Consider the following 24699-nt stretch of genomic DNA (forward strand, 5'->3'; position numbering starts at 1 on the left):
TTAACCAAATGCAGCAACTAGAGCTTCTTAAATTTTTAACTCATTGTAGTTTGATCATCTTAAATAAGGAGAGAACTGAATTAAACAGACTACTAAATCTGCAGCATAAACAGGACAGACTCCCTCACTGTCTCTCTGTTCATCACTCCGTCTCTGGCCCTGGCCTCATCCCCTCCGAGGTCCCACTGCAGTTCACTGCCGCACGGTGACATGTTTATCTGTTGACAGACTCTGTGTATCTGTTGTCCGATAATTCATTGGAGGAATAAGAGAATTCACAGTTCACTGGGGTCTTACAACTCAGTTCAATTGGAGATGAATGTCCCCTCTTTCCACTGCAAATAAAACCCTACAAAAAGACGCGGCAGAGCAACAAAACAAAGATCAAATTCCCGCTCGTCCCGTCCGCAGCGCTGAATTGTGGACCGACAGACTTGGACGCCTCCCATTTTTTTCTGAGGGGGATAGAATAAATTCCAAGCTTGTTTATGCTGTTCTAAAAATCAACTTAATACAAAAGGGGAGCGGAGGACAAAGACATCATTTACCGTGCCCCCTCAGGCAGATAATTGCAAAGATAGTGAGCACCCTATGCACACAGGAACTAAAGCTGGAGACGCTGACAATTCAATATACCAAAGGCTTTTGTTGTCTAGTTCTAAGAATTGCGCTGCTGAGCCGCCATTGTCCATCAGCGGAAGAGGACGACTCTTGACAGGTGGAAGCTTCTCCTCGCTGACAATGTGGTCCTGATGCGCTGGAGGAGATCTGTCAAGGGTAATCCTGCCGTGGTGTTACACCAGCCACTGTCACACATGGGTTCTTTAATTTGCATCACATATAAATCAAATGCATTGCTTTAAAACTCTACTACAGGATTAGGCAGGATATAAAATATAGCCATAGTGTTTGCTCAAGCTTTCTACGTCTATACTGAACTCTGAAATCCAATCAAATTATATTGTAATTTCCCCTTGTTATGTGCTTCTATTTATTGTTTCCTACCTATTTAAACCATGTTTAGACTAATAGAAATGCCGTGGGGACCAATGAGTAGTCAGTTAGTTGTGGAAAGTAATAGAAAGATTGTCTTTGGTGATTTGTAGGTTATAAATATTACTGTTTTTCGTATTAGTATTAGGCAACTTTTTATTTTATCTGGCCCCATTCTTAAGCTTTAGATGGCTTATCAGGATTATATCCCTTGTATATTTCCTTTATGTCTTTTGGTATTTCAAGCTTTTGTCATTTTAAACAGCATGTAGGTAGATCTAATGCGTTAGGGAGGCTTTCACCTTAAAGGAAATATATATAAGTAGCAAACCATGTCGATATAAAAGGTCCTTTGCTCCTCCTCCTCCTCCACTCAGACAGCTGAGACTGCAAAGAATAGACATGACACTGTTGTGATCAAATCTAGATCAAACCGTCTTCAGGAGCAAGCACTGAGCTCCAACCCTGCCACTGTCTGCAGAAACATGACTGTTCAAGGCGGCTGACAATGTACATCAACAAGTCTTGTCCTTTTTATAAATACATGCTTCAGTTTATGGCTTCAAAACAACTTTCAAAACCCCAGCTAATCAACTCTTAAGCAACCATAAACAGCTAAGCCTGACTAACCACACAGGAGCGGTAACTCTACCACAGGAGAGGCTACAACATGCCCAACATGAATCACAGCCTGATTGAATAAAACACATGCCCCAGAAGCACCCCTGACTGTGTGCCCTTCTTACTTTATCAGACACAACCCTTTTGATCAAGAACTCCTCGCATGTCAGAGGCAAAGCTTGGGAATTCGCCTCAATGAGAATGAAAGGTAACAACATAAGGTTTGCATGCTCTCAATGTGGTTCCCATTTCAGCAGTTTGGACTCTGCATGCCATTCCCTGACTCTGTGAAGTGCAGAAACATCAAAACATGCCTGTGCCATCAAAACATCCCTTTGAAAGCCCTAAAGGATATAATGTCTCACAAAATATGCCAAAAACTTTCATAACTTTGGCGTGAATGGCAGAGGTGGACTAGAGTAAGTCAGCATGATGTAAGATGATTAAAGTAGTCTGGCTATGGCTAACGTTGCAGGGTCTATTTTTCTGCACTTCACTGTTTTGCATTGTCAACTAACCATATGGGACATTTTTATGTAAATAAAGAACGACACTGAACTTCCCTCTAGGAAATGCAAAGCACACTTTAAAAAAAACATTGCAGTTTATTTACAGTAGTTTATGTACATGAGGCGGATGTGTTGTTGGCTAAATGTTATGAACACTGCAGACACTGTTCAAATCTCAAGATGACTACAAGACCATTCTGATAACCGCTTTATGCAATACTGTTTGTTTTTCACACTGCTTTCGCAATTTCAGATGCAACGTAAGAGAAGGTTATGTTACGTGCTGTTCTGCTATCCAACGGAACGTAGGCAAAACTCAATGGTTAAAATTGTTAATTTGTTAGTCCAAAGCTAAAAGCCATACTTTTCTGCCCTCTAGTATATTAACTTGGAAGTTTGTCGAAGCAGTCGGGTCCTTTGATAAAGTCGGCATAAATGTTTTCCAACAAAAATCATTTGCAGCATTAAAATGACAACTTTAAAATTTAGTTGATACGTACCGCGTCTTGCTACCGCCTAAAACGAGGTACTGTATTTTGGTAGTACAAAACTGTTGACAGGACATACGACAGCGTTTTCAATTTGAAATGTAAATGACCCAACGTTTTTTTGTGCATTAGATTAACGCCGAAATGTTTGTTGACACCTAACTATTCTTAAAATAACTCGGTTCAAGTCCCTTGAGGACAGAGTCTTTGGCGAGAAGCAAACAATCACTGAATATCACGATTCACAGGCGGAGTCCGTTGCCTGATTCACTTCACAGAAGTGAGCACAGCACTCAACAGGGCTGGAGGTAAAGCTTGTGAAATATTGTCAGTTTATTGTCAACAAATGTCAACTTACTTTCTGTGCAACGCTTCCCATCACGAAGAGTAGATATGTTGTCATAAAAACATGTGCCCCAAGCGACGTAACACAACTCATTTTCCTCTAATTGTTCCTTTTTAATGCGACGCACAGTGAACCGTGTCCCGCTCCTCTGCTTCCCTCTCATTCACCTGAAGTGTCGGGAGCGCGCTTCCATCGTTCATGGGCGAACTCAAACACAGGACAGGCCCCCTAACAAAAAAAACACGCTGATATTATTGACTTTTATTAACTTAACGATGATGTATAAGACTTTTATTTTGAAATCTCATTCAAAAGGTTTATATTGTCATTGTGAATTGTATTACACAGGCTCCAATCAGCATGTGCCTTCAGCAATGTAGATTACTTAGTTCTAATGTATTTGTACAGACACATAGGCCTTTGGTTTATGCCTGAATGTAAACAGTGCAATCTAAGGGAATGAATTAATTGATTGATGAACATGCGAAATAACAGTTTTCTCCTTCTATTGGAATCATATTGAGCCTAAACAGTTTAAAAGGAGAAAACAAATTAAATACAATCATTGTGCACAATGATTTAGAAAAGTTTTTAATATAGCCTAACTGGATCTATTACTATACTGTTTGGAACCTCATTTAATAAAAATTAATCTTTTTCAGCTCGTGTTAAGCAGAGTGGATAAGCTTTTTGTGTCTTTGTACTTCATGTTGAAACATCCCCAGTTTGATTGATGAGGGGTTTTTTTAATAGGCAAATGTCAATAGGCACCCTGTTTGTGGCTCATTCATACATGTTATGCTAACTTTAGCATCTGAGCTACTGCATATTCGTGATTTCTTAAATAACCAAAACAGACACATGCATTTCATGAAGTAAATGCATTACAATTTTAAGAATCAGGCAAAAATGGACAAACCAGATGAAAGGTTTGTGGTGAATATGTTCTGCAACATTTCATATGCAGAAGGCCTTCAGACCTACAGTTCATTGTACCCGGTTCTCTATTTTAGGTGCTGAATTTCAAAATATTACATAAGAACACACAGGTAGGCCTGAAATACCTCCTCTGATCTACCAGGCTTATTTAAAGAATTCTTCCTGTGGGCTATGTCTTTAAGAGAGCACCAAATCTTCGGGACTTAGATGCTGGATCTGATTTTCCCTCACCAAAACAAATAACCTGTCTCGGGAACGGTAAAGACGCTATTTTACTGATGTTTGATTTGACTCCAAAGTGCCAATCCTTCAACAACCCTCACTCAGGATCTCAGACAGGCATCCAAGCTTTTATCACACGCACTGCTCCAATTGTGACTTGATCTACAAGACAAGACATCTAACAAGTCTAAGTGAGGGAAATGGGTTGAATGTTACACACTTAATTATTATTCAGGAATGCAGAATTATTCAGGAGGAGATATAAATATAAACTGCTTCTTTATAAGTAAGGATTTCTGGTAACACCGAATTAAGAAGTTTACTCCTAAGAAACTTTAGCATCTTTAATCTCACTGTGACGGCTGACTTTTGGGTTGCAGAAAAAGGTATGTTGTTTTCAGCTCATTTACTCCATGTATTATCTTACGCAGTGTCATTCGAAAAACCACCACTAGATGGCACATAAAATACAGTGTGATTTTTCCACAATGACTTTAACCCATTTAAATCAATCTTTTAAAAATATATTTGTATATATTTAATTTACTTTACCCTTGGACTTCTACTTTTATTTGCATTAAAACACAAGTGGGTCTCAATAGTTTCACTATGGCAATTGACTGAGGACTTGTTGAGTTGTTTGTTTACCTGACACTAGAGATTAGATCCTTACATTTGGATCTACAATGGTTTGAGTTCTGAATATCACTGCCAGTCTTCAGTGTCCTGATATTGTATAGATTTGCATGTGGCCTATGATTATTAACTTAAATCACTTCATGGTATTTGCTTGCTTTTAACACAGATTAAGATTAAATTGTGAATAAACATCCAACAGTTGAGGACATAGGTGTAAGCATTTCAAAAATTATAGACATATAGAAATATACTTATTAGAACACACAGGTAGTAGGACTTGTAGTATAACACTAGAGATCAATTCTTAAGATAACATGGGAGAACTTTATTAATCCCGAAGGAAATTATAGTGGCAGACAGCTCCAAAAAATACAGTACAAATTAGAGAAATGCAGAAAAACGACTAAAATATAGGTAAAAATCTAAAATCTAAAGTCTATGGGTTGATGCAAAAGAGACAGTGCCTGATATGATTCTTGCATGCACATCACCAAAATAAAAGCTGTGGCGTATTATAATAGTAATATGATATTTCAATATATATGCAATATATGCAATGCAACAAATACTGCATATGGACGACAATGACAGACAAAAAGCTCCTACAAAAATATCATATTAACTCAAGTGCTCTGTGTGAAATTCACTCTCGTTTTATTGCACAGAGCAGTACCATTAAATAATGTTGTGCGTATTAATGCTATCAATATATTCTGTGCAACGTATGGCGGTAGGATCAAAAAATTGCATTGGTAGCGTGCAATGACACTTCTGGTGGCAGCAGGTGTGCAGCAGGATGTCGCCGCAGAAAAGCAGGGCGCAGCTCTTTGACCACAAGAGTGAAGCAGTGTACCACATCCGACACAGCTGCAAGAGTATTGTCCGTTCCATATTGTAGTTCGTGTAATAAATCTATAATTGCCAAAAGCATTTGCAATATAGTAACATCACATAATTAACAGTTTAGGTTCTTGTATTTTAGATTTAAACGTTGTGATTTCATATAGCAGACAATCCCTTGTCTGACAAGCTCCGTTTGTTCTTCCAGATGTGTCTGCGCCGTCTTGTTTTTAGTCGGAAACAGATAAAGGACGGACACCAAACAGCCACGTAGTGAAAGGCGAAGCTCTTAAAGAGGTGAGCGTTTATTGTCATTTGTAACATTTACCGAAACTGTCATTGCGTAAATTAAACACGGGGTTTCTAACGCATTCACGCGAGAGAAGATTATTCATTGTTTTATTTAAAATCTTGCGAATTCACTCCTCTGCACTGGCGCAGGCTATTCTAGCTAGCGAGTTAGCCACTTTAGCTTGACAGGTCCCGTCGTAAACACATCTAACGTTCGCTAGCTGTCTCGTTAGCATGTCGGGCTAGTTTTAGCCACCTAAGTCTACCTTCCTTGTCACAAGCATGTAGAGTTTTACTTTACCCCAGGCAACACATGAGAGCAAAATAACAGTGTTTGAATTAACGTTTATTAGTTACTCTCTTTAATGTGTTTTGAACTGGTGACTCAAACAAGACGGGGTTAAACCGTGTCAAACAGAGGCTAAATTAGCACAGCAACACTGCTCCTGTCAGATAGCTAACTTAGCATCCCAGGTTGAGAGTCAAACTGACAGATAGGGAACCATAACAGAATAACTTTGAACATGCAGGAGCTATGAATGCTAAGGTGATCCCCGCACTTAAAGCTGCATACCATCCGTCCTTATTAAACACCAAACACATTCATACACTGCACATTCTGCAGACTTGTCAGGGAAGCAGCTGCTCCTCTCACAAGAACACGGATAATCCCCACAATCTTCATTAAGTTAAAGTATGACAGTTCAGCGGCTTACATTTCAATGCCTGTCGCTGCTGCGTGTGTGTGTGTTATCAAAAGATCATGCAGAGCTGAAACAAAGATAGATATTAAGCTGTCAGTTTTCTTTTAACTGACTTGTGGTTTGCTTTTGTCTGTGTAAAAGTAAAGGAATTATATGTTAAGTGGTAGTTAATCTATATTTAACGCAACAAAATCTACTTATCTACCAACCCAGCTTGTTATCCCCTGACTTATGTTTAAATGTAAGCACCCTGTGTTGTTGCATAACATTATTACTGTCCAAAACAGATCCCTCCTGAAGAGCTACAACATATTCTATGATGTTAATTGATGGTTTTAATGATAACATACATAATTCTCCAAACAGGACCTGCAAATTATAAGCCACAACTTAAATGTATTGTTTTTCTCTTTAGTGCTGTGGACACTGGTATGCACCCAACTAGCCTTCCTCCAACAAAGATGGCTTTGTGAGAAGTCCCTTCTATTGTGACTGTTCAGTTTCTTAATGGAAATGGATTCTAACGCATCAGAAGCAGCTCAAATGGAGGCTAATGCGTATCAAGAAGATAATGCTTTAAAATCCAAAGAGGCTGAAACCCATGCTGTGGAAGGTGAAACACTATTGAAACAAAAAGGAGAACTGGAAAAGGCGCAAAACACGAATGGGGATATTCCTAATGGTGAGTACTTATGCTGACTCAATAAATTATGTGTGACACCATCACCCTGAGGTGGCAGGGTTTGTAGAGTTGTGATATTTCCTATTTGAAAGCAGAATTACAAGGCCATTAAAATACACATTTATGGTCCGTGCACAGTTTTGCATGAAATATTAAAATGTAGTTATGTACATGTGCAAATATGACCCAGCCCTTTTAAAGGTGAGGCTTTATTTTTCTTTACAGATGCAGATGGTTGTGTGTCACTCACGGGAAAGTGTTTGTTTGGCCTATATGTAATATATTCTGTAATGATCTTCCCTATGCTGTGATAAACTTAAATAAACTCTGCTTTCTGATCTGCAGAGGTGTTTACCCTGCAGGAAATTACTGGTATCTCTTTTATCTAATACTTGCATCCTGCCATGCATGACCTGTTTTAGTGGTTACTATAAGGCCTGAGGCTTTTTTACTGCTCCATGTTACAAGGCTCTTAGAACAAATGTGCTAAATAGCTGAAGTGATTTCTAATTGGTCATTATCATGCAGACGCTGTGCTTATAGTTCACAGTGGTTAAAGGAAGAAAAGCGGATTTAGGAGGAGTAAAAAGATTAAATTTTGCTGAGAATATTTTATGAAAAATACATGAGAAATGAGATTATACTTTTGTGCCTTAAGTACATCTGAAAGCTGTGAAACAGGCGGAAAAAAGCCACAGAAGCTATTTTTTCATGGTCTGCTCAACAGAACTCCATATGACTTCTGTGTCGATTTGATTATATAAGTAACTATGTATGAACTGTAGGTGGTTCATTTCAATACGTCTGAATAGGCCTATATATTTTTGGAGAACATTGTACAGTGATGTTGAAAAATGGTATTTAAAGCCTGTGGGTTGGTTTCATTTAAGCTATTCTTCTATAATAATACATATTCATAACAAAGAGTCAGGTCTAGACCTGCTCTTTCTGTAAAGTGTCTTGAGATAACTTTGGTTATGATTTGGCGTTATACAAATAAAATTTCATTGATTGATTGATTGATTGATTGATTCATAACTAAGCAACAAAAACTCTTTGCTAAACCAGGACTGTGTCGGTGTGGTTTGAGCTTATTTGATTGAGAAGCATAAGCAACATAAATAAACAATCCTACAGCTGCAATATGATTTGGATTCAGTTGTTGCTGAATTCTGAATTTTCGCGGACATATGTGACGTCACCTTTTTCCAGATAAGCCCTTCCTACATCAAACCAACAATGAGAGCATACTCCAAACAGCACAGACAGAAAGTCTCATATCATAACGGTTCCACTTTTGGCAGAAAATAATGCATTTTGTAAGTTTAAAGCTGATACAGAAAATACAATTTCAGGGCCTTTAAATACATTTGGCTCGCAGAATGAGCCCAAATTATGCCTCTTGATAGAAAGAGGAAGTGCGGCTTAATGGATGCTTCAGTAGCAACGTGCTGCATGAATGTTTCCAACTACTTTATTGACTGAAGCTATTGTAGCTTGAAAGTTGCAGAGCCTGCAGGACGAGTGGAATAACTCACGCTGCAGTCTACCTCACAAAACCTTATCATGACTAATCACATGACTGTCACATTCCTCACCGCATCTCTTCCCCCTTCCCTGTCAGGTCCCGTCACTTCAGATGTGATGCCAAATGGAGACGGACTGGCCGAGGGCTTTGGTGCTGCGGGGAAAACTCACATAAATGGGCCCCTGTCTCCAACAGCCCCTCCTCAGAGCACCAGCTCCCCTATCATCTCCCAGACCCGCGTGCCCTCCCCAGGTGTGGCTTCTTATCCACCCATGATGCTAGAGAGGTCTGAGGGGGCTAGTGCTGAGGTCACGGTTCACACGAGTGATTCTTTGCAGTCGCTCAGACTCAGTATGCCTATGCAGGAGACTGAATTGTGTAAGCATAAACGTATGTGGAGTGAATTCCCCCGCTACCCCCCCCCTGTATTTTAAACTCATTTTCTGTGGGATGTTTTGCTTTATTAGCTCCTCTGATCATCCCTTTTAACCTTATTGTTCGTGTATTACATGAACAGAAGGGTTTTCTTTAAGTTGTTTGAACCTCTCCATCTCTGCAACTCACTGAGGCATTCGATTGCTTGGTTAGAATTCGGTGTGGGTGCTTCATTTGGAGCAGTGTTTGGACTAATGGCTGTGTTTTGGAACTCACCCCTCTGCATGTTATGTTTTTAGTATTTTAATTCAGGCACGGTTGCTTTGTATAAAATTATAGAATGAAATATTTGTAGGCTTTGCACAGATTGTAGTGATTTTGTTTGGCTTTCTTAATGCATTAAAAGAAGTTGTTACAATACTGGCTGCATAGCTGTTGCAGTCATGACTAAGTTAAGTTTTTTACACGTGCTTAAACTCAACAAACAGCAAGTTATCAAGCATGGGGCACCCTATTAAATGGTTTAAACAGTTTAACATTATAACCTAATCAAAACTCATTTCTCTGCCAATTTACAACTAACATACGGGCGTATAGGCACACAGTTCTTGTGTAGATAAAGTGGTTTGGTTGTGCAGTATCTGATGAGAGAGAGCATTCCTCTTTTTGGCCTAACATACTTTCCCTTTAGCCAACCAGAAGCCGTCGTTGGAAATGGAGAACGAGGAGAAGATTCGCCTGGAGGCTCGCCGCCGTCTGGAGGAGCAACTGAAACAGTACCGAGTGCAGAGACATAAGGAGCGGGTGAGTGAACGGAGTAGCTGTTTTCTTTGGATATTTAGACCAGAAGATATAATGTGAAAGAAGTACTGAGATCACAGCTTTTTAAATTGGAGAAATGTACAGCATTGGTGCAGGTTAAACCTATACAGCTTTATATGTGTGTATTTGTTCTTCAGAGTCTCTAACACAGCTATTCCTTGTTTGCTCTTATACTATATATATGTTTCAAGCTGGGCAGCCTTGTTCCATCTTTTGTCACCATGTTTCACATCTTTCTTTCTGTTTCTAGTCTCACCGCAGCACTCCTAAGAACAGGCCATTCAGCACCCTGGATCCAGAGCTCATGCTGCACCCCGAAGCTCTGCCAAGGGCCAACACTGTTGCCATGACCAAGGAGTATTCCTTCCTGAGGACCAGTGTCCCCCGTGGTCCCAAACTGGGAAGCTTAGGAATTCCCCCTGCAAAGGAGAGAAAGTCCAGATCACCCCGCCCGAGCAAGATCCACTCTTTAGCTGACTACAAGTCTCCTGAGAGCGATGGTGGAGTCGGAGGGGGTGGTGGAGTAAGAACGGCAGACAACACCATGAGCTCCATCCAATCCACCATGAGCTCAGTCTCCACTCTGTCTGAGGTCAGTGTGGTGTCGGAGGGCAGCACCTATGAGACCGAGGCACAGCCTGGCGCTTCGCTCCAGGTCGTGGACAATGTGTCGGAGATCGACGGCAGTGAATCAGGAACGAGGCCAGGGAATGACGGCAACGACAGTGACAGCTCGTCTTACAGCAGCGTTTCTACCAGGGGGACTTATGGTCTGCTCTCTGCAGTGGTGGAAAGGCAGAGGGGGGCTTACACGGTGGAGGGGAGAGAGATCGCCCCTGATGCTATGGGTCAGTTCCCCTCCCTGCAAGAGGTGCTGCAGGCAGCCAGTGAAGAGCAGCACCTGCTGGAGCTGGAGCAGGAGAGAGAGGGGACAGCCGAGCCTCGCAGTCGCAGAGACAGTTTCTCCAGCAGGTATTTGTCGACATAAAGACGACACTTGATAATTCAAGTCTTAGACATTTGGTTTTCTGCCAATATTACATTGAGATGGTGCTCGATGAGAACTTAGAGCATCTTTGTTTGTTTCTAAAGATTACTCAAAATACTGATTTATGTAAATCCTTACAGTTTTCTGTCAGTTATCTAATTGACTAATCATTTGAGCCCTAATGGTGTCCATGTTTGTTTCAGTGTGTCTTTGGAGAGTTCAGTGATGGGCCATGATGAGATGCTGCAGGTGTTAAAAGAGAAAATGAGACTGGAGGGTCAGCTGGAATCTTTGTCATCTGAAGCCAATCAGGTGAGATTAAGTAAATCTGTGTTTCTACTTATCCATATGCATTTTTTACAGAAGTGCAGGAGTGAACAAAAGTACAAAAGAAATCCAATACAGTTTGTTTACACACCACACCCTCAAAAATGTGAAATATCTCATTGTACTGCAATATCGGATGACACAAAGATGTGCGACATCAAATCCTGTATAAATGCTGACCTGAGGAAATCTCTTAGTAAAGCACATTAACTATAGAAATGATGTATCTGGAAAGGGGCTCACTGTGCAGGAGCCAGTGCATTATTTGTATCTAGTATCGTCATGTTTCATTTAATGAAGTCCCTTGCTTTAGTTAGCTAATCAGTTAAGGCCCTGTGTCCAAATAGCGCCCTTTTCTGAGCGACAGCGTCCTTTTTCAATTGATTCCAATGAGTACAGAGCGTTTGGAGCCGCCTAGAGAAAAAGCGCTGCACCCCGCGTCTTTTTCACAGATCTCCGTCTTTTTTGTGCGGCCGTCCGAGCGCTTCGAGTTGCAAATCTCTGAACTTTTCAGAAAGGCGCTGGTGGCGCCACTTGTCAACCTGGTTACCACCAAACATGGAGGAGCAACTTGTTGTGGCCGTTTCTGTCTACCTGGAGCTGTACATAAGACAAACAAACAGTATCATGATAGAGACCGAAAAGCCTGTTTGTGGGAGCAGATCTCCCGGACACTAAATGTTGCTGGTAAGTGTTGTGCTTTTATCGCCCTACACGTTGCCGTTAGCTGTGTACTAAGTTAAACTTATTGTTGTCATAGAAACGAAACCCGCGTGCAGCGTTTTTTCTCTCACCGTACAATTGCTTCATCCCAGCGCTCCCCAGCGTCCTGCCAGCGCTTTTCTGCCAGAAAAAGGTGCTTTGTGGACACAGGGCCTAACGCAGGGTCAAGTGTTAACTTTTCCTGTAGATGTCAGTCCTGATGTTGCTAATTAATCCCAGGTTGTGACTCACAGCATCTGAAGATTACATTTAGCTTAATGACTATTAGCTGGAAATGCTGCCCACATGACAGCATGTTGGAAACTCCCTGTATAATTGGGCTCAAGTGCTTACAACTATGTTCTGACCTCCAGGCTCTCAAGGAGAAGACTGAGCTTCAGGCCCAGCTGGCTACAGCGAACGCCCAGCTACAGGCTAAGAAGGAGGAGGCTCAGGTCAGCCAGGAGAAGCGGAGCGTCCTCAACGCAGAGGTCGGCACACTGCGGCAGAACTGCGGCCAGCTCGAGAAGGCCATGGTGGAGCTCCAAGGCAGTCTGGAGAGCAAGAACGCCAGTCTGGCTTCTCTGAGTAATGACCTGAAGGTGGCTGAAGACCAATACAACAGGCTGATGGGGAAGGTGGAGGAGATACAATACACTGTCACCTCAAGAGACAATACAGGTGAGTGATGGAGACCCAGAGAGTGAGTGAAACAATAATCACCATCTGGTAGGAAAGCACCCTAAACACAATAAATTAAGTGAGATAATTTGGTTTTACACTTTTTACAGTCCAGGAGTTGCGTCAGCAGATGGGTGGTCTTCAGGGCCAGCTTCAACAGGTCCAGCTGGAGCGCAGCACCCTTCAGAGCCGGTTGAAGACCTCTCAGGCTGAAATTGACTCCCTGCAGCAGGTCAGACAGTGGTACCAGCAGCAGCTAGCACTGGCCCAGGAGGCAAGAGTACGACTGCAGAGCGAGATGGCCAACATGCAGGTGAGGTTGATGCTTATTCAGTTCATCAAGGCTTCACATCTGTCTGATATGAGTTGAAATAAAACCTTATTTGTTTGTACTTTTTGTCCCCTCCAGACTGGACAGATGAATCAGTTTGGTGTCCTTGAACATTTGAAACTGGAGAATGTGACTCTGTCCCACCAACTCACTGAGACCCAACACCGCTCCATCAAAGACAAAGAGCGTATCGCTGTTCAGCTGCAGAGCATTGAGGTAAACTCTCCAGGGTTTCTTTGTGAATATGCCACCATCAGGTCTGTTAATGTATTCACTTAGGAAACAACACATACCCAGAGATTAATAAACAGTCAAGGACTTTCAATAAAGTCAAAACTACAGAAGAATCCAGATAAAATAAAATTGTTAGGACTGGAATTATTTGTTCTCATATATGTTTCACATCGAACTAAGCCTCCTGTTAAAAACCTTTCCCTGTCTGTGATATAGGCCGACATGCTGACCCAGGAAGCTGCCTACAAGCAGATACAGGATGCGAAGTCCATGGTGGAAGATGATCTGCAGCACAAACTGGACGAGTTTGAGGAAGAGCGAGAACGCCTTATTAAACTGGCCAACACTGCCAGCACCCTGGAAAGGGAACTAGAGCAGGTAGTCATCTCAAATTTAACTTTTAATTTGTTTTCAAGCTTGAATGGGCTATAAAGATCTTGATTTAATCTGCTCTAAACTTTCACACGCTGTCCCTCTCAGGTGAGATTGTCACTTTCCCAGAAGGACTTGCAGCTGCAGTCTCTACAGAAGGAGCATCTGGAGCTGATGCGCCAGCTGACCGCCACTCAGGAGAACCTGCAGACCAAAGAGCAGTCCATCAACCAGCTAGAGGCCCGCTACCTGGAGCTGGAGGCCCAGCTGGCAGAGCTGCAGACTGAGAACAGCTCCAAGGACGACAACATCCAGTTCCTCCAGAACGAGAAGATCGTCCTGGAGGTAGCTCTGCAGGCAGCCCGGGCTGACAAGAGCCAACTTGAAGAGGGAGCAGAACGGCTCGGGGAGGATGTTCTGGTGGCTTCAGATGTCTTGGATCAGCTCAGACAGGAAGTCCAGGTCAAAGCCAATCAGGTATGAGACAGGTGGGAGGTGAAAAAAATAAAACACCAGTGAAATATTAGTCAATGGTATGGAAAAATAACCACAAACATTAAACTATTGCCAGTAACTTCACAACAAATATTGACAGTCCCTTGTGGGCTATGACATTTTAATATTTTCACCTACTTTTATAGAGATGAGAGCAGCAAATAACAATTATTTTTGTGAAAGAAACTTACTTCCACACTTGAAATGCACTCTCTTCTTCACCTTATTAAGTGTTCATTCACAAATGACTTTAATCTGATCGCTTTGCTTCCCTTCAGTCCCCCAGCACACCTGCACCTCTGCACACACGCTCGCCCCGCCCCCCTCTTTCTGTCTGTCTCTCTGTCTGCTATGTTTACTGTCTCCATCAGCAGTCTGTTTAATTAAGTCACAAAAGTTAAATATTTTCTCTTGCGATTCAGTTTCACAGCACGTGAGCTGAGTGTGCACAAGAGATGTTATTAATGACGAAGCGTCACCAAACGATCCTCTATTACCAAATTACATCGGCACCCTTACAGTACCAAGCTTTAAAACACAAAAAAAAAGTCACTGCCTGGATTTAACTAAGCAAATAGGTAAGAGCCTTCCATTGGAAAATTAGTGCAGTGATTAATATGTTTCAGCTGCAACAAGCAGTGAATAGATTCTCATTTCTTAAACAATCATGTCAAAAGAAATATCCTGTGGTTGTGGAAAAAGATGTTACTCTGTTTCAGAAGGGTGAATTGTTGTCCTGCATCAAGCAAAGAAACTGCTGAAACTACTAAAACTGGGTTAAGAACTGTCCAAAGCATTATTAAAACCTGGAAGAATAGTGGTGACCCATCATCTTCAAGGAAGAAATGTGGTCGAAAAAAAATCTTGAATGATTGTGATCGGCGATCACTTAAACATTTGGTGAAATTAAATCGTAAAAAATCAACAATAGAAGTCACAGCCATGTTTAATAGCTGTGTAGCCTTAAGAAAACCACTCATCAGTGAGACTAACCGGAAGAAAAGGCTTCAATTTGCTAGGGAGCATAAAGATTGGACTCTGGAGCAATGGAAAAAGGTCATGTGGTCTGATGAGTCCAGATTTACCCTCCAGAGTGATGGCCGCTTCAGGGTAAGAAGAGAGGCGAATGAAGTGATGCAGCCATCATGCCTAGTGCCTACTATACAAGCCTGTGGGGGCAGTGTTATGATCTGGGGTTGCTTCAGTTGGTCAGGTCTAGGTTCAACCCTTAACCCCATTGAGCATCTTTGGGATGTGCTGGAGAAGACTTTAAGCAGTGGTTCGACTCTCCCATCATCAATACAAGATCTTGGCGAAAAATGAATACAACTCTGGACGGAAATAAATGTTGTGACATTGCATACATTTATCAAAACGATGCCACAGCGAATGCGTGCCGTAATCAAAGCTAAAGGCGGTCCAACTAAATATTAAGAGTGTGTGACTTTTTTTTTGGCCAGGCAGTGTACTTTCTTATAGTGAGCAGCAGTTCTGTTGGCTATAAGTATTGAAAGAGTTGCTGAGCTTCTAGAGATTTGGCCTGTACTTCTCAGAAGATCTGTTGAGCATTGATCAGAATGTACAATTTATATGGAATTCAAGTACCATTTTACATCTGTTTTTTGTGTTAGCTCCCAGCTTCTGTATGAATAATAAAGAGGCTTTTCTTTGTTGCAGATTGAAAGTCTTCAACAGGAAAATAGTTCCCTGAAGAAACAAGCTCAGAAACTGAAGGAGCAGTTCCAACAACAAAAGGTAAATCTTCTCCTTTGCTTTGAGATCATGCATAGCTTTCTCCTGCTGGGAGTTAGGAGAAGACAGTGTGAGCGTGTAGACTTTCTGTACAATAACAAAGCAGGAATCCACCAGCTGGCTGAAGCTGACGTGGGAAGACGTATTGTCGAGCCAGATGGCTGTCATCTCAGAAGAGTTGCTTGTTGCCACGCCTTAGTGGATTTTGCAGTGTTTGATGCTGCTCTTTTGACATTGACAGGCTGTCATGAAGAGGGTGGAGTTTAGTGACAGAATGACAGTTTGTGAATTGTTTTCAATTTCTTTACAGACTTGTTTTTCTGTAGACCCTTCAGACGCATTAACATTCATCTTGGTCCCTCAAATTGAAGTGGGACTCGCATACATGAAAGACTAGGGTCCCTCTGGTGGTAAATAAGATTAGATTGTGTGACGTACTTTAGCATAACTCAAAAACGTATTATTAAAAGTGTACAGCATACTAGGAAACAAGCTGCAAACAAGTAAGAGGCGCTCAGTGTTAGTTGTGAGGATGCTGTGTCAATTTTTTGTGGAAAAGTGTGAAAAAGAAGAAACAAAAAACCTGCGACTGAAAGCTCGTCTCAGAAATGTGTTGATTCCCTTTTCTTAATTTTCAACACTGACAACTTTACTCCTTTTGTCTTCTAAATATGAATCACTTATTGTTATCTTTGCTCCTACATATACCTCTTGTGCAGCTGTATCTATATTAATGCTTACAAAGCAATTGGAATACACACCGATCAGCCATGACGTTATGACCACTGACAGGTCAAGTGAATAACATTGATCATATTGTTTGATATGCCACCTGTCAGTGGTGGATATGCTAGGCAGCAAGTGAACATTTTGTCCTGGAAGTTGATGTGTTGGAAGCAGGAATAATTGACAAGCGTAAGGATGTGAGTGACTCATACAAGGGCCAAACTGTGATGGACGACTGAGTCAGAGCATCTGCAAAGACTCTCGTGGGATGTTCCTGTCTGCAGGGGTCAGTATCTACCTAATCTCTATTTACAGATGCTACATAGAAATGTAGAATCTATAGGCAGTGACCTGGATTTTAGGGATGGCAAGTGTTCTGGTTTCCATTTGTAGTACGTTTGTAGTCCAAGTAGTATTGACCAATCACATATCAGCAGGCTGCAGCCTATGCAGGATCCGAGATTGGTACCTACCAAAAGTGTTCCAAGGAGGTAAAACCAGTGAACCAGCGACAGGGTCATGGTTGGCCAAGGCTCAGTGATGTGCGTGGGGAGAGAAGGCTGGCCTGTGTGGTCCGATCCAACAGAAGAGCTACTGTAGCTCAAATAGCTGAAAGAGTTAATGCTGGTTCTGATAGAAAGGTGTCAGAACACACACAGTGCATCGCAGTTTCTTGCATATGGTTCTGTGTAGCTGCAGACCGCTCAGGGTGCCCACGCTGACCCCTGTCCACCGCTGAAAGTGCCTACAGTGGGCAGGTGAGCATCAGAACTGATGGATCCAGAACTGGATCCATGGAGGCCCCACTTGCAACTTACAGGACTTAAAGGATCTGCTGCTAACGTCTTGGTTCCAGATACCTCGGCACACCTTCAGAGGTCAAGTGGAGTCCATGCCTCGACGAGTCAGGGCTGTTTTGGCGGCAAAAGGGGGACCTACATAATATTAGGCAGGTGGTTATAATGTTATGGCTGATCGGTGTATTTGAAAGCTTAAAAGCTCTGCATTAAGAGAAATAAGCAGAAACATGTATACGAACGCTCCTGTAATATTTATTAACATGTCCTTCTGTATAATAAGTATGTTTCTGTTGGGAGAAAAAACAGCGCTGTATTGGCTGAAAAACTGAAACCTGTAGAGGCACAGGGGTCTGAAGGCACAGATCTTCTTCTTTTAGTTGCCCATTGCCGTGTGAAATGTATCTCACTCAAGCCTAGATAGTGTGTAGTGTGGGATTCAAATCCTGTTGCAGTCTCTCTCCTTCTTTGAATCTCCAGAATAAAGAGAAAAGTTTTCTGACTGCTGTCTCAGTCGAGACAAATATGAGGCAGATTTCCTGCAGTCCTTTGAAGACGAAAAGTACCACATCGTTAGTTTTACACATATATTTTGACTCTACAGGTGATGGTCGAAGCCTACCGCCGGGATGCCAGCTCTAAAGACCAGTTGATCAGTGAGCTGAAGTCTACCAAAAAGCGTCTGTTGGCGGAGGTGAAGGACCTGAAGCAGGAGCTGCTGGGCGTTCAGGGGGAGAAGCAGAAGGCAGAGCTGGAGCAGGCCAGGCTGCAGAAGGAGGTGGTGAGAGTCCAGGAGCAGATGAGCAACATGGAGTCCCATCTGCAAGCAATTCAGACAGAAAGGGATCAGCTAGACACTCAGATCCAGGTAATTATGAATATTTTAATTTGCTCAGTGTTTCTGAATTGATTGATGTTACTTGGTACTTAAAATTTTCCCCCCACTGCAGTCCCTCCAGTTTGATCAGAGCCAGCTTGCTGCAGTGACGGAGGAGAACGAAGGCCTGAGAAAACAGGTGGAGCAAATGGAGGGGGAAGCCAAAAAGTGAGTCATGTGCTGCATGGAGATGTGATGATTTTCACATTAATGACTTGGACCACGATGAACATCTCTGTTGTCGAGTGTTATTTATAAATACAAATAGAGGGCACTGGTTATACAATTCCTGTTCTCCACACAGACTTATGAGTCATTACATTTGAATCAAAATGTACATCCATTCCGTCTATAAAATTAGCCACCGTGAGGTCACTGAGTGGTTTGTGAACCCCTTCTGAATCATCAAGTAAAGCATTGTAGCTGTTGCCAACTGGACTTTTTTGAGCCAAAAGGGAGTATATTAGGATGATATGGATGTGGCGTTGTTAGGCCTCTATCCTGGTTGACAGGCTGCTGTGGGTATAACAGTCACAGGGAGCCACACCCTAAAGGAGATCCTGCTTTATTCTCTATTTTACTCTAAATGGGAGTTTTATTTAAGAAATAATAAGAAGTCAACTTAGAAGTAGGCTCAACCAGTGGACTCTCCTTCTGCTGAACGTAAGAAATAATGCAGGTTGTTTGTTATGTACAATGATTGTGATTTTAAAGATGTTCAATCTGCACACCTGCATCTTGCGTCATATGTGTGCAAGATATGATGTCAGAACAATAACCTAATGTCTTGTGTGCATCAAATAGGGCCATCTCAGAGCAGAAGGTGCGCATGAAGCGGCTGGGGACAGACTTAACCAGTGCTCAGAAGGAGATGAAGGCCAAACACAAGGCCTACGAGAACGCAGTGGGCATCCTGAGCAGGAGGCTCCAAGAGGCTTTGACTGACAAGGAAACTGCTGAGGCCGAGCTGGTCAAGCTCAAGGCACAGGTGTCGGATGGGGGAAACAGCCAGGTCTTACAGGTACTGTAGAAACCTGGCTTTAACAGAACCTTGAAAAATCCAAAGCTTCAACATATAGTTTGGCACAGAGTTTAATGGAAAATGAAGCCTTTTTTACACTGCGGTTCCACTTCAGCGCTATCACAAAGCTCTGCCGTCATGCAGCCTTTGCTATTTTACATTAGACCAAGCAACACCGGCATAAAGCTGCCCCAGTGTGTGTGCTGTTAACACAGACGCCATTTCATCTCTGTTACTACCTCCAATGTTACTCTATTACTACTGCCCCACCATGCTGCCTCCGTGCATTTTACATAAAAGATGAAACGTAACAGAGGCGTTATAATCCAGCCGCAGTGTATTAGGGGCTCATGATGCAATGTTTTCATTATCATAAGAGATATCATAGAGATATTTATGTTGTCACCAAAACTTTCAACAATTCTTTCTTCCAGGAGAAGATCAAAGTCCTGCAGGCTGAGCTGCAGGTTGTGACCAAAAGCAAGACTATGCTAGAGAAGGAGCTGCAGGAAGTGATCACCCTCACCTCCACCGAGCTGGAGGAGTACCAGGAGAAGGTCATGGAGCTCGAGGATGAGGTGAACTGTCATAACTTTTTGTCAGTCGTTATGTTTGTTACTATGTTCTGATAAACTAATTTTTACGAGTAGTATGAAAGGATTTGTTTGTATGTATTTTTCATTTTATAACACGGTGTGAGCAGTATGTTTACACTTATCTGACCTCTTCATGAGTGTATGCTATTTTGTATTAATGACATGAATTGATTTCACAGCTTCAAGAGTCCCGATGCTTCAAGAAGAGGATTCGAAAGTTAGAAGATGCCAACAAGAAGCTAGCACTCGAGCTGGAACATGAGAAGGGGAAATTGGCTGGATTGGCGCAGTCCCACAATACACTGCGAGAGCATTCCAACATTTTGGAGTCGGCTTTAGCTAAGAGAGAGGCAGATCTGGTACAGCTCAACTTACAGGTGAGAAAGCAAGCAAAAATGGAAGCACTTGGTTGAGAAATAATGCACACTTCAAGGTGTTTTTCACAGAGGATACATTTTCCATTCATCCTTTTTTAGGTTCAAGCTGTTCTGAAACGTAAAGAGGAAGAGGACCAGCAGATGAAGCAGGTGGTTCAAACGCTACAGCTTGCCTTGGAGAAAGAGAAAACCAAAGTCAAGGACCTGAAAGAACAGGTGAGACCTCTAAGCTGTGCATATGGATGTAGTATGCTCACATCGTGTTAGATTTGCCTTTCAAATTATTCCAGAGTCCTTATTTGAATATTTATTTGAATATTCATTTTGAGACAATTTGCTTTGCACATGGCAGAATAAGTAGCCTCTTGGGGTAGTTTAAAGCTGAGTTGCTTCTTGCATCTATAGTGCAGCAAGTCCAATAGCTTTCGGCCCTTTTTTCTCCTTGGTTGTAATCATGTGATTTGTCCTTTAGGTGGCAGCAGCAAAGGCTGAAGCAGCCCACAACAGACGGCACTACAGGGCAGCCATGCTGGAGCTGTCGGAGATCAAGAAGGACCTGCAGGCCAAAGAGGACCTGGTCAAAGCTCTGCAGAATGAATCCCAGAAACTACAGTACGTGCATTTACTTAACTAAAGAAAACTGGGACTTTTTAAATCTAATATTGTGTTTGTAGTTTAGTAGGTGTTGCCGCCTTTTTATCATTGAATGTGTAATACTCTGCAGGGCTCAGGATGAGCAGCACGCTCAGGAGGTTTCCAGGTTTCAGGAAGAGCTGGCTGACGCCCACTCACAGCTCCAGATCCTCCAGAAACAGCTGGACGAGGAACTGTCCAAGCAGCCCCTCACTAACCAAGAGGTAAAGATCATGAATGATGGTTTTACTTAAATATTTAGCTGTTTGTGATCTTTTAAAAAAAAAAATATATATATGTCCTGGAAAAGAGACGTCATGGTTATCCATCTATGATATGGAAGATCCAATCCATTTAGTTTGAATATATATATTTTTTTGCTCAAGTACTCTTTAATGGTTTGAGCAGTTGCCCTTCTCTAAGATCAGTTTCAGCCTTAGTTTGACCCATCAGTGGTTGTTATATGAAAGCCTCTCTCAGTGACCCTGATGTCTCCCATTGACTGCTTGTTCAGGTTGAGGACCTGAAGTGGGAGGTGGAGCAAAAGCAGAGGGAGATTGAGGCTCAGAAGCAGCAACTGGAGATGATGGATCAGTGCCAAAACAGGGAGCTCGACAACCTACAGAGAGCTCTGCAGGCAAGTATCCACTTTATTACAGAATAAGAACACAAAGCTGTAATGTGAGCTAAATAATAAAGATTAGATTAAACGCTGCTCTATTTACAAATGCAATAATACTTTTAACCAACCAAGATCACTCTGCGTCTCAGAACATCAAGGTGGAGCTGGAGTCGGTGCAGGAGGAGCTGAGCGGCACCAGAAAGGACAAGTTCATGCTGCAGGCTAAAGTGGGTGAGCTGAGGAACAGCATGAAGACGGTGCTGCTGCAGAACCAACAACTCAAACAGGACCTGAAACAGAACCGTCTCAGGAAGGTAAGACACCTTTAGATTACAGGGAAACCACATAATAATTTAGCATTTGCTTATGTGTCGTCATTTAAGCAAATATATCTGATGAGCAAATATTTAACTTTAACCTTAGCCTACTTCTTTACTTTATAGTGTTGAGTCACTCTTTGATTGTCTTTGCATGAACGCTTTCAAATACTAGATTACAGGATACCATTAGCAAAACATATCAGCTAAATTTAAAAGCTTTATAACTGAAGGATTGAAAAATTGAATGTCAGTATTTTCTCTATTTCACATGGACAGCAGTGAGCACTGGCTCTATTTTACACAGCTGGGATGTACCCACTAATTTCCATGAGTAATGCTTACAAAGCCGACACCCTCTCTTTAGAAGGATTTTAAAGGCCAACCTTCTAAGTATAGTGCCAAGTAAGAAGCGCCTGCTAGAGATAACAGACTAAATTCATCCTTTAATGATGGTTTTGTTGGAGCAGCAGCGCATGGAGCTGAAGACTGAGGGGAACCCATCCAACCCAGTGACGCCAGTTAAGATCCCAGACTGCCCAGTGCCTGCGTCCCTGTTGGATGAGCTGCTGAAACCATCAACATCTGTCAACAAGGAGCCCCTCAACAACCTGCACAACTGTCTACGGCAGCTAAAGTAAACCCCTTTTACTTCCCAAATGACTTGTCTAACATTATCTACATGCTTGCATTAAGCTTTTCATTGTGTCGCACTAAGCAGCAATCCAAGTGCCAGAATACATGAAATGTGTTTCTTTTCTCAGGGAGGAGATGGACAGCCTCCAAAGGCAGATGGAGGAACACACAGTAACAGTACATGAGTCAATGAGCTCATGGACAAACACAGAGGAGGGACTGGCTCAAGTGGGGATTGAAAACGACTCCAATTCATCATCGCCACTAGATAACATGTTGGTGGAAAATAACAATGAAGCCGAACAAGAGCAATCATAACGGAAGAACTTTTCTCAGGCCAATTGAGGGAGAGTGGAGTTTTATCCACAAAGGCACTTTTAAGCCCCTTTTCCCCCTTTCTCTTTTCTTAACAATTGCTGCCAACATTTGGCATTCTCCCATCAGCACAGACGTGCTTTTGCTGAGTAATACTTTATAAACCATAGCTTTATTCTTTCTTCTTTATTTGACATTGTTTTATATTTTTGTTATGCTATTTACACATTTATTTATTTAGACTTAAGGGATTAAAACGTATCTGACAGCCTCCCCAAGAGGATCCCCCATCTTCAGTTCTGTTATCATAGATACAAATACGATGTAGTTGTTCAGCTTATCTGTCGGGCCAGTTTCCCCTATTGAGTCGTCAGTTTTCCTCAAAAAAAGGTATTCAGTCATCATCATCATCATCTCAGTATGAAATCAGTGGCTTTGATGAGTCTGCACAGACTGGCTATGAACTGTTCTTCCATTTCATTGTGCCTGTGTACGAGTGAAGCTGCTCATCTATGATTTAACTGACGCGGTTACACATCCACATGGTTTCTAAGCAGTTGCTGAGACATCATTCCGTTTCATGAAGTCAAAAGTCATGCACAGTTGTTGTCAGTTTATTTGTATGGCCTCTTGTTAAAATGCAGTGTTTCTTACATTTGTTGTAACCATATCACCCTGGGTTCTTAAAATCTAAAAACATTAATCTCAGTTATGTACGGAGGTGTTTTGTCTAGCATGGACTGCAGTAATTCGAAGCAAAAAAGCCTTAAGCGATTGTTAGTATACTGTCAAGGACTGCGTTGGTTTGAATGGGCATATTTCTGCTTGGGGTGTGTGCAAGATGTAAAATGTTATATTGTAAATGTGTGAAAATCCTTACTGAAGAATGGTTTATTGTAAAATAAGTGGGTCACATCCTCTGACATTGCACACTAGAAGATCAAAATATTACTGACGGAAAAGGAAAGTTGTAAGATGAAGCAAAAATACTACTTCTGACAGCAGGTGCGATGAGATGTGTTCATTTTCTGTTACATTTGGTACATACTGTATTTACAAAAAAATGACTACCCCTGAATCAGAGGTTATACTTGTTTTATGGCTGTTTCATGGTAAAGGGGCTAAGTTAATTGTTTTCAGAGTTTAATATATGAATACACTTCCTTTTTTGTATGATTGTAAATGAATCATAATTGTTTAATAGTGTAACAAAGATGAAATACAAGATATTAAATGCAAACCATAAAGAAAAGCAGAAAGTAATCCTGGTACAGCTGCACTAAAATGTCAGTGTAGTCGGGTATTTGGATGGCTGGATTATTTTTCTGCATTTAACTGTAATGCAGTTGCTATGTAGGTGCTCATTCACACACTGAAAAACATTTTTGAACACCATTGTATGCTTACAAATTTCCAAAGGGAAAATACATTTTATGAGCAGAATGCTTATTGAGGAAAATAACAACAAATATAACTATATACTGTGTTCTAAAAAAAATAGTTGACTGTATCTTCCAAACTACCTTCCTCTGTAACGTTGGGTAGTATGTAATAACACTTGCTAGGGCACCTGCGCTCTATGCACCTTGCTGTATCTGCTTTTTTTCTAAGATTGGAATTGATTCATTCCTATGTTATAACATTTGTTTGGGGAGATGTGATTGTATTTATCATAAAATTGCACTATTCATCCGTCATAATAGTTTGTGTTCATTCAGTGAATACTGTCCACATATATCAACTTTAATATTTTTAAAGTTCGTTGCAGGGTTATTTTAGTTAACGAAAACTATGACTAAAACTAAAACTAGCAGTGAAAACATAATTTCGTCAACTGAAATATAAAGAAAACTAAATAAAAACTACAATGAACAATGCATCACGAACTAAAACTAAATAGA

General features: G+C 41.5%; 1 protein-coding gene across 1 annotated transcript; it reads left to right on the plus strand.

The window, feature by feature from the left end:
* The first annotated feature begins 5847 nt into the window (after positions 1-5847).
* golga3 (golgin A3) lies at positions 5848-24536 on the plus strand. Its single transcript, XM_069683434.1, has 24 exons — positions 5848-5894; positions 7008-7274; positions 8899-9180; positions 9869-9981; positions 10250-10971; positions 11191-11299; positions 12391-12697; positions 12808-13010; positions 13107-13244; positions 13479-13640; positions 13743-14111; positions 15807-15884; positions 18009-18272; positions 18355-18449; positions 19086-19302; positions 19737-19880; positions 20078-20275; positions 20375-20491; positions 20748-20887; positions 21000-21132; positions 21423-21545; positions 21680-21844; positions 22318-22484; positions 22612-24536. The coding sequence occupies exons 2-24, from the start codon at positions 7100-7102 to the stop codon at positions 22799-22801; spliced, it is 4611 nt and encodes a 1536-aa protein (XP_069539535.1). The 5' UTR covers positions 5848-5894; positions 7008-7099; the 3' UTR covers positions 22802-24536.
* Positions 24537-24699: the final 163 nt, after the last annotated feature.

This window comes from Semicossyphus pulcher, unplaced genomic scaffold (assembly GCF_022749685.1).
Source record: "Semicossyphus pulcher isolate SPU_LCO1_2020_fin unplaced genomic scaffold, fSemPul1.0.p SCAF_6, whole genome shotgun sequence".
NCBI lineage: Eukaryota > Metazoa > Chordata > Actinopteri > Labriformes > Labridae > Semicossyphus > Semicossyphus pulcher.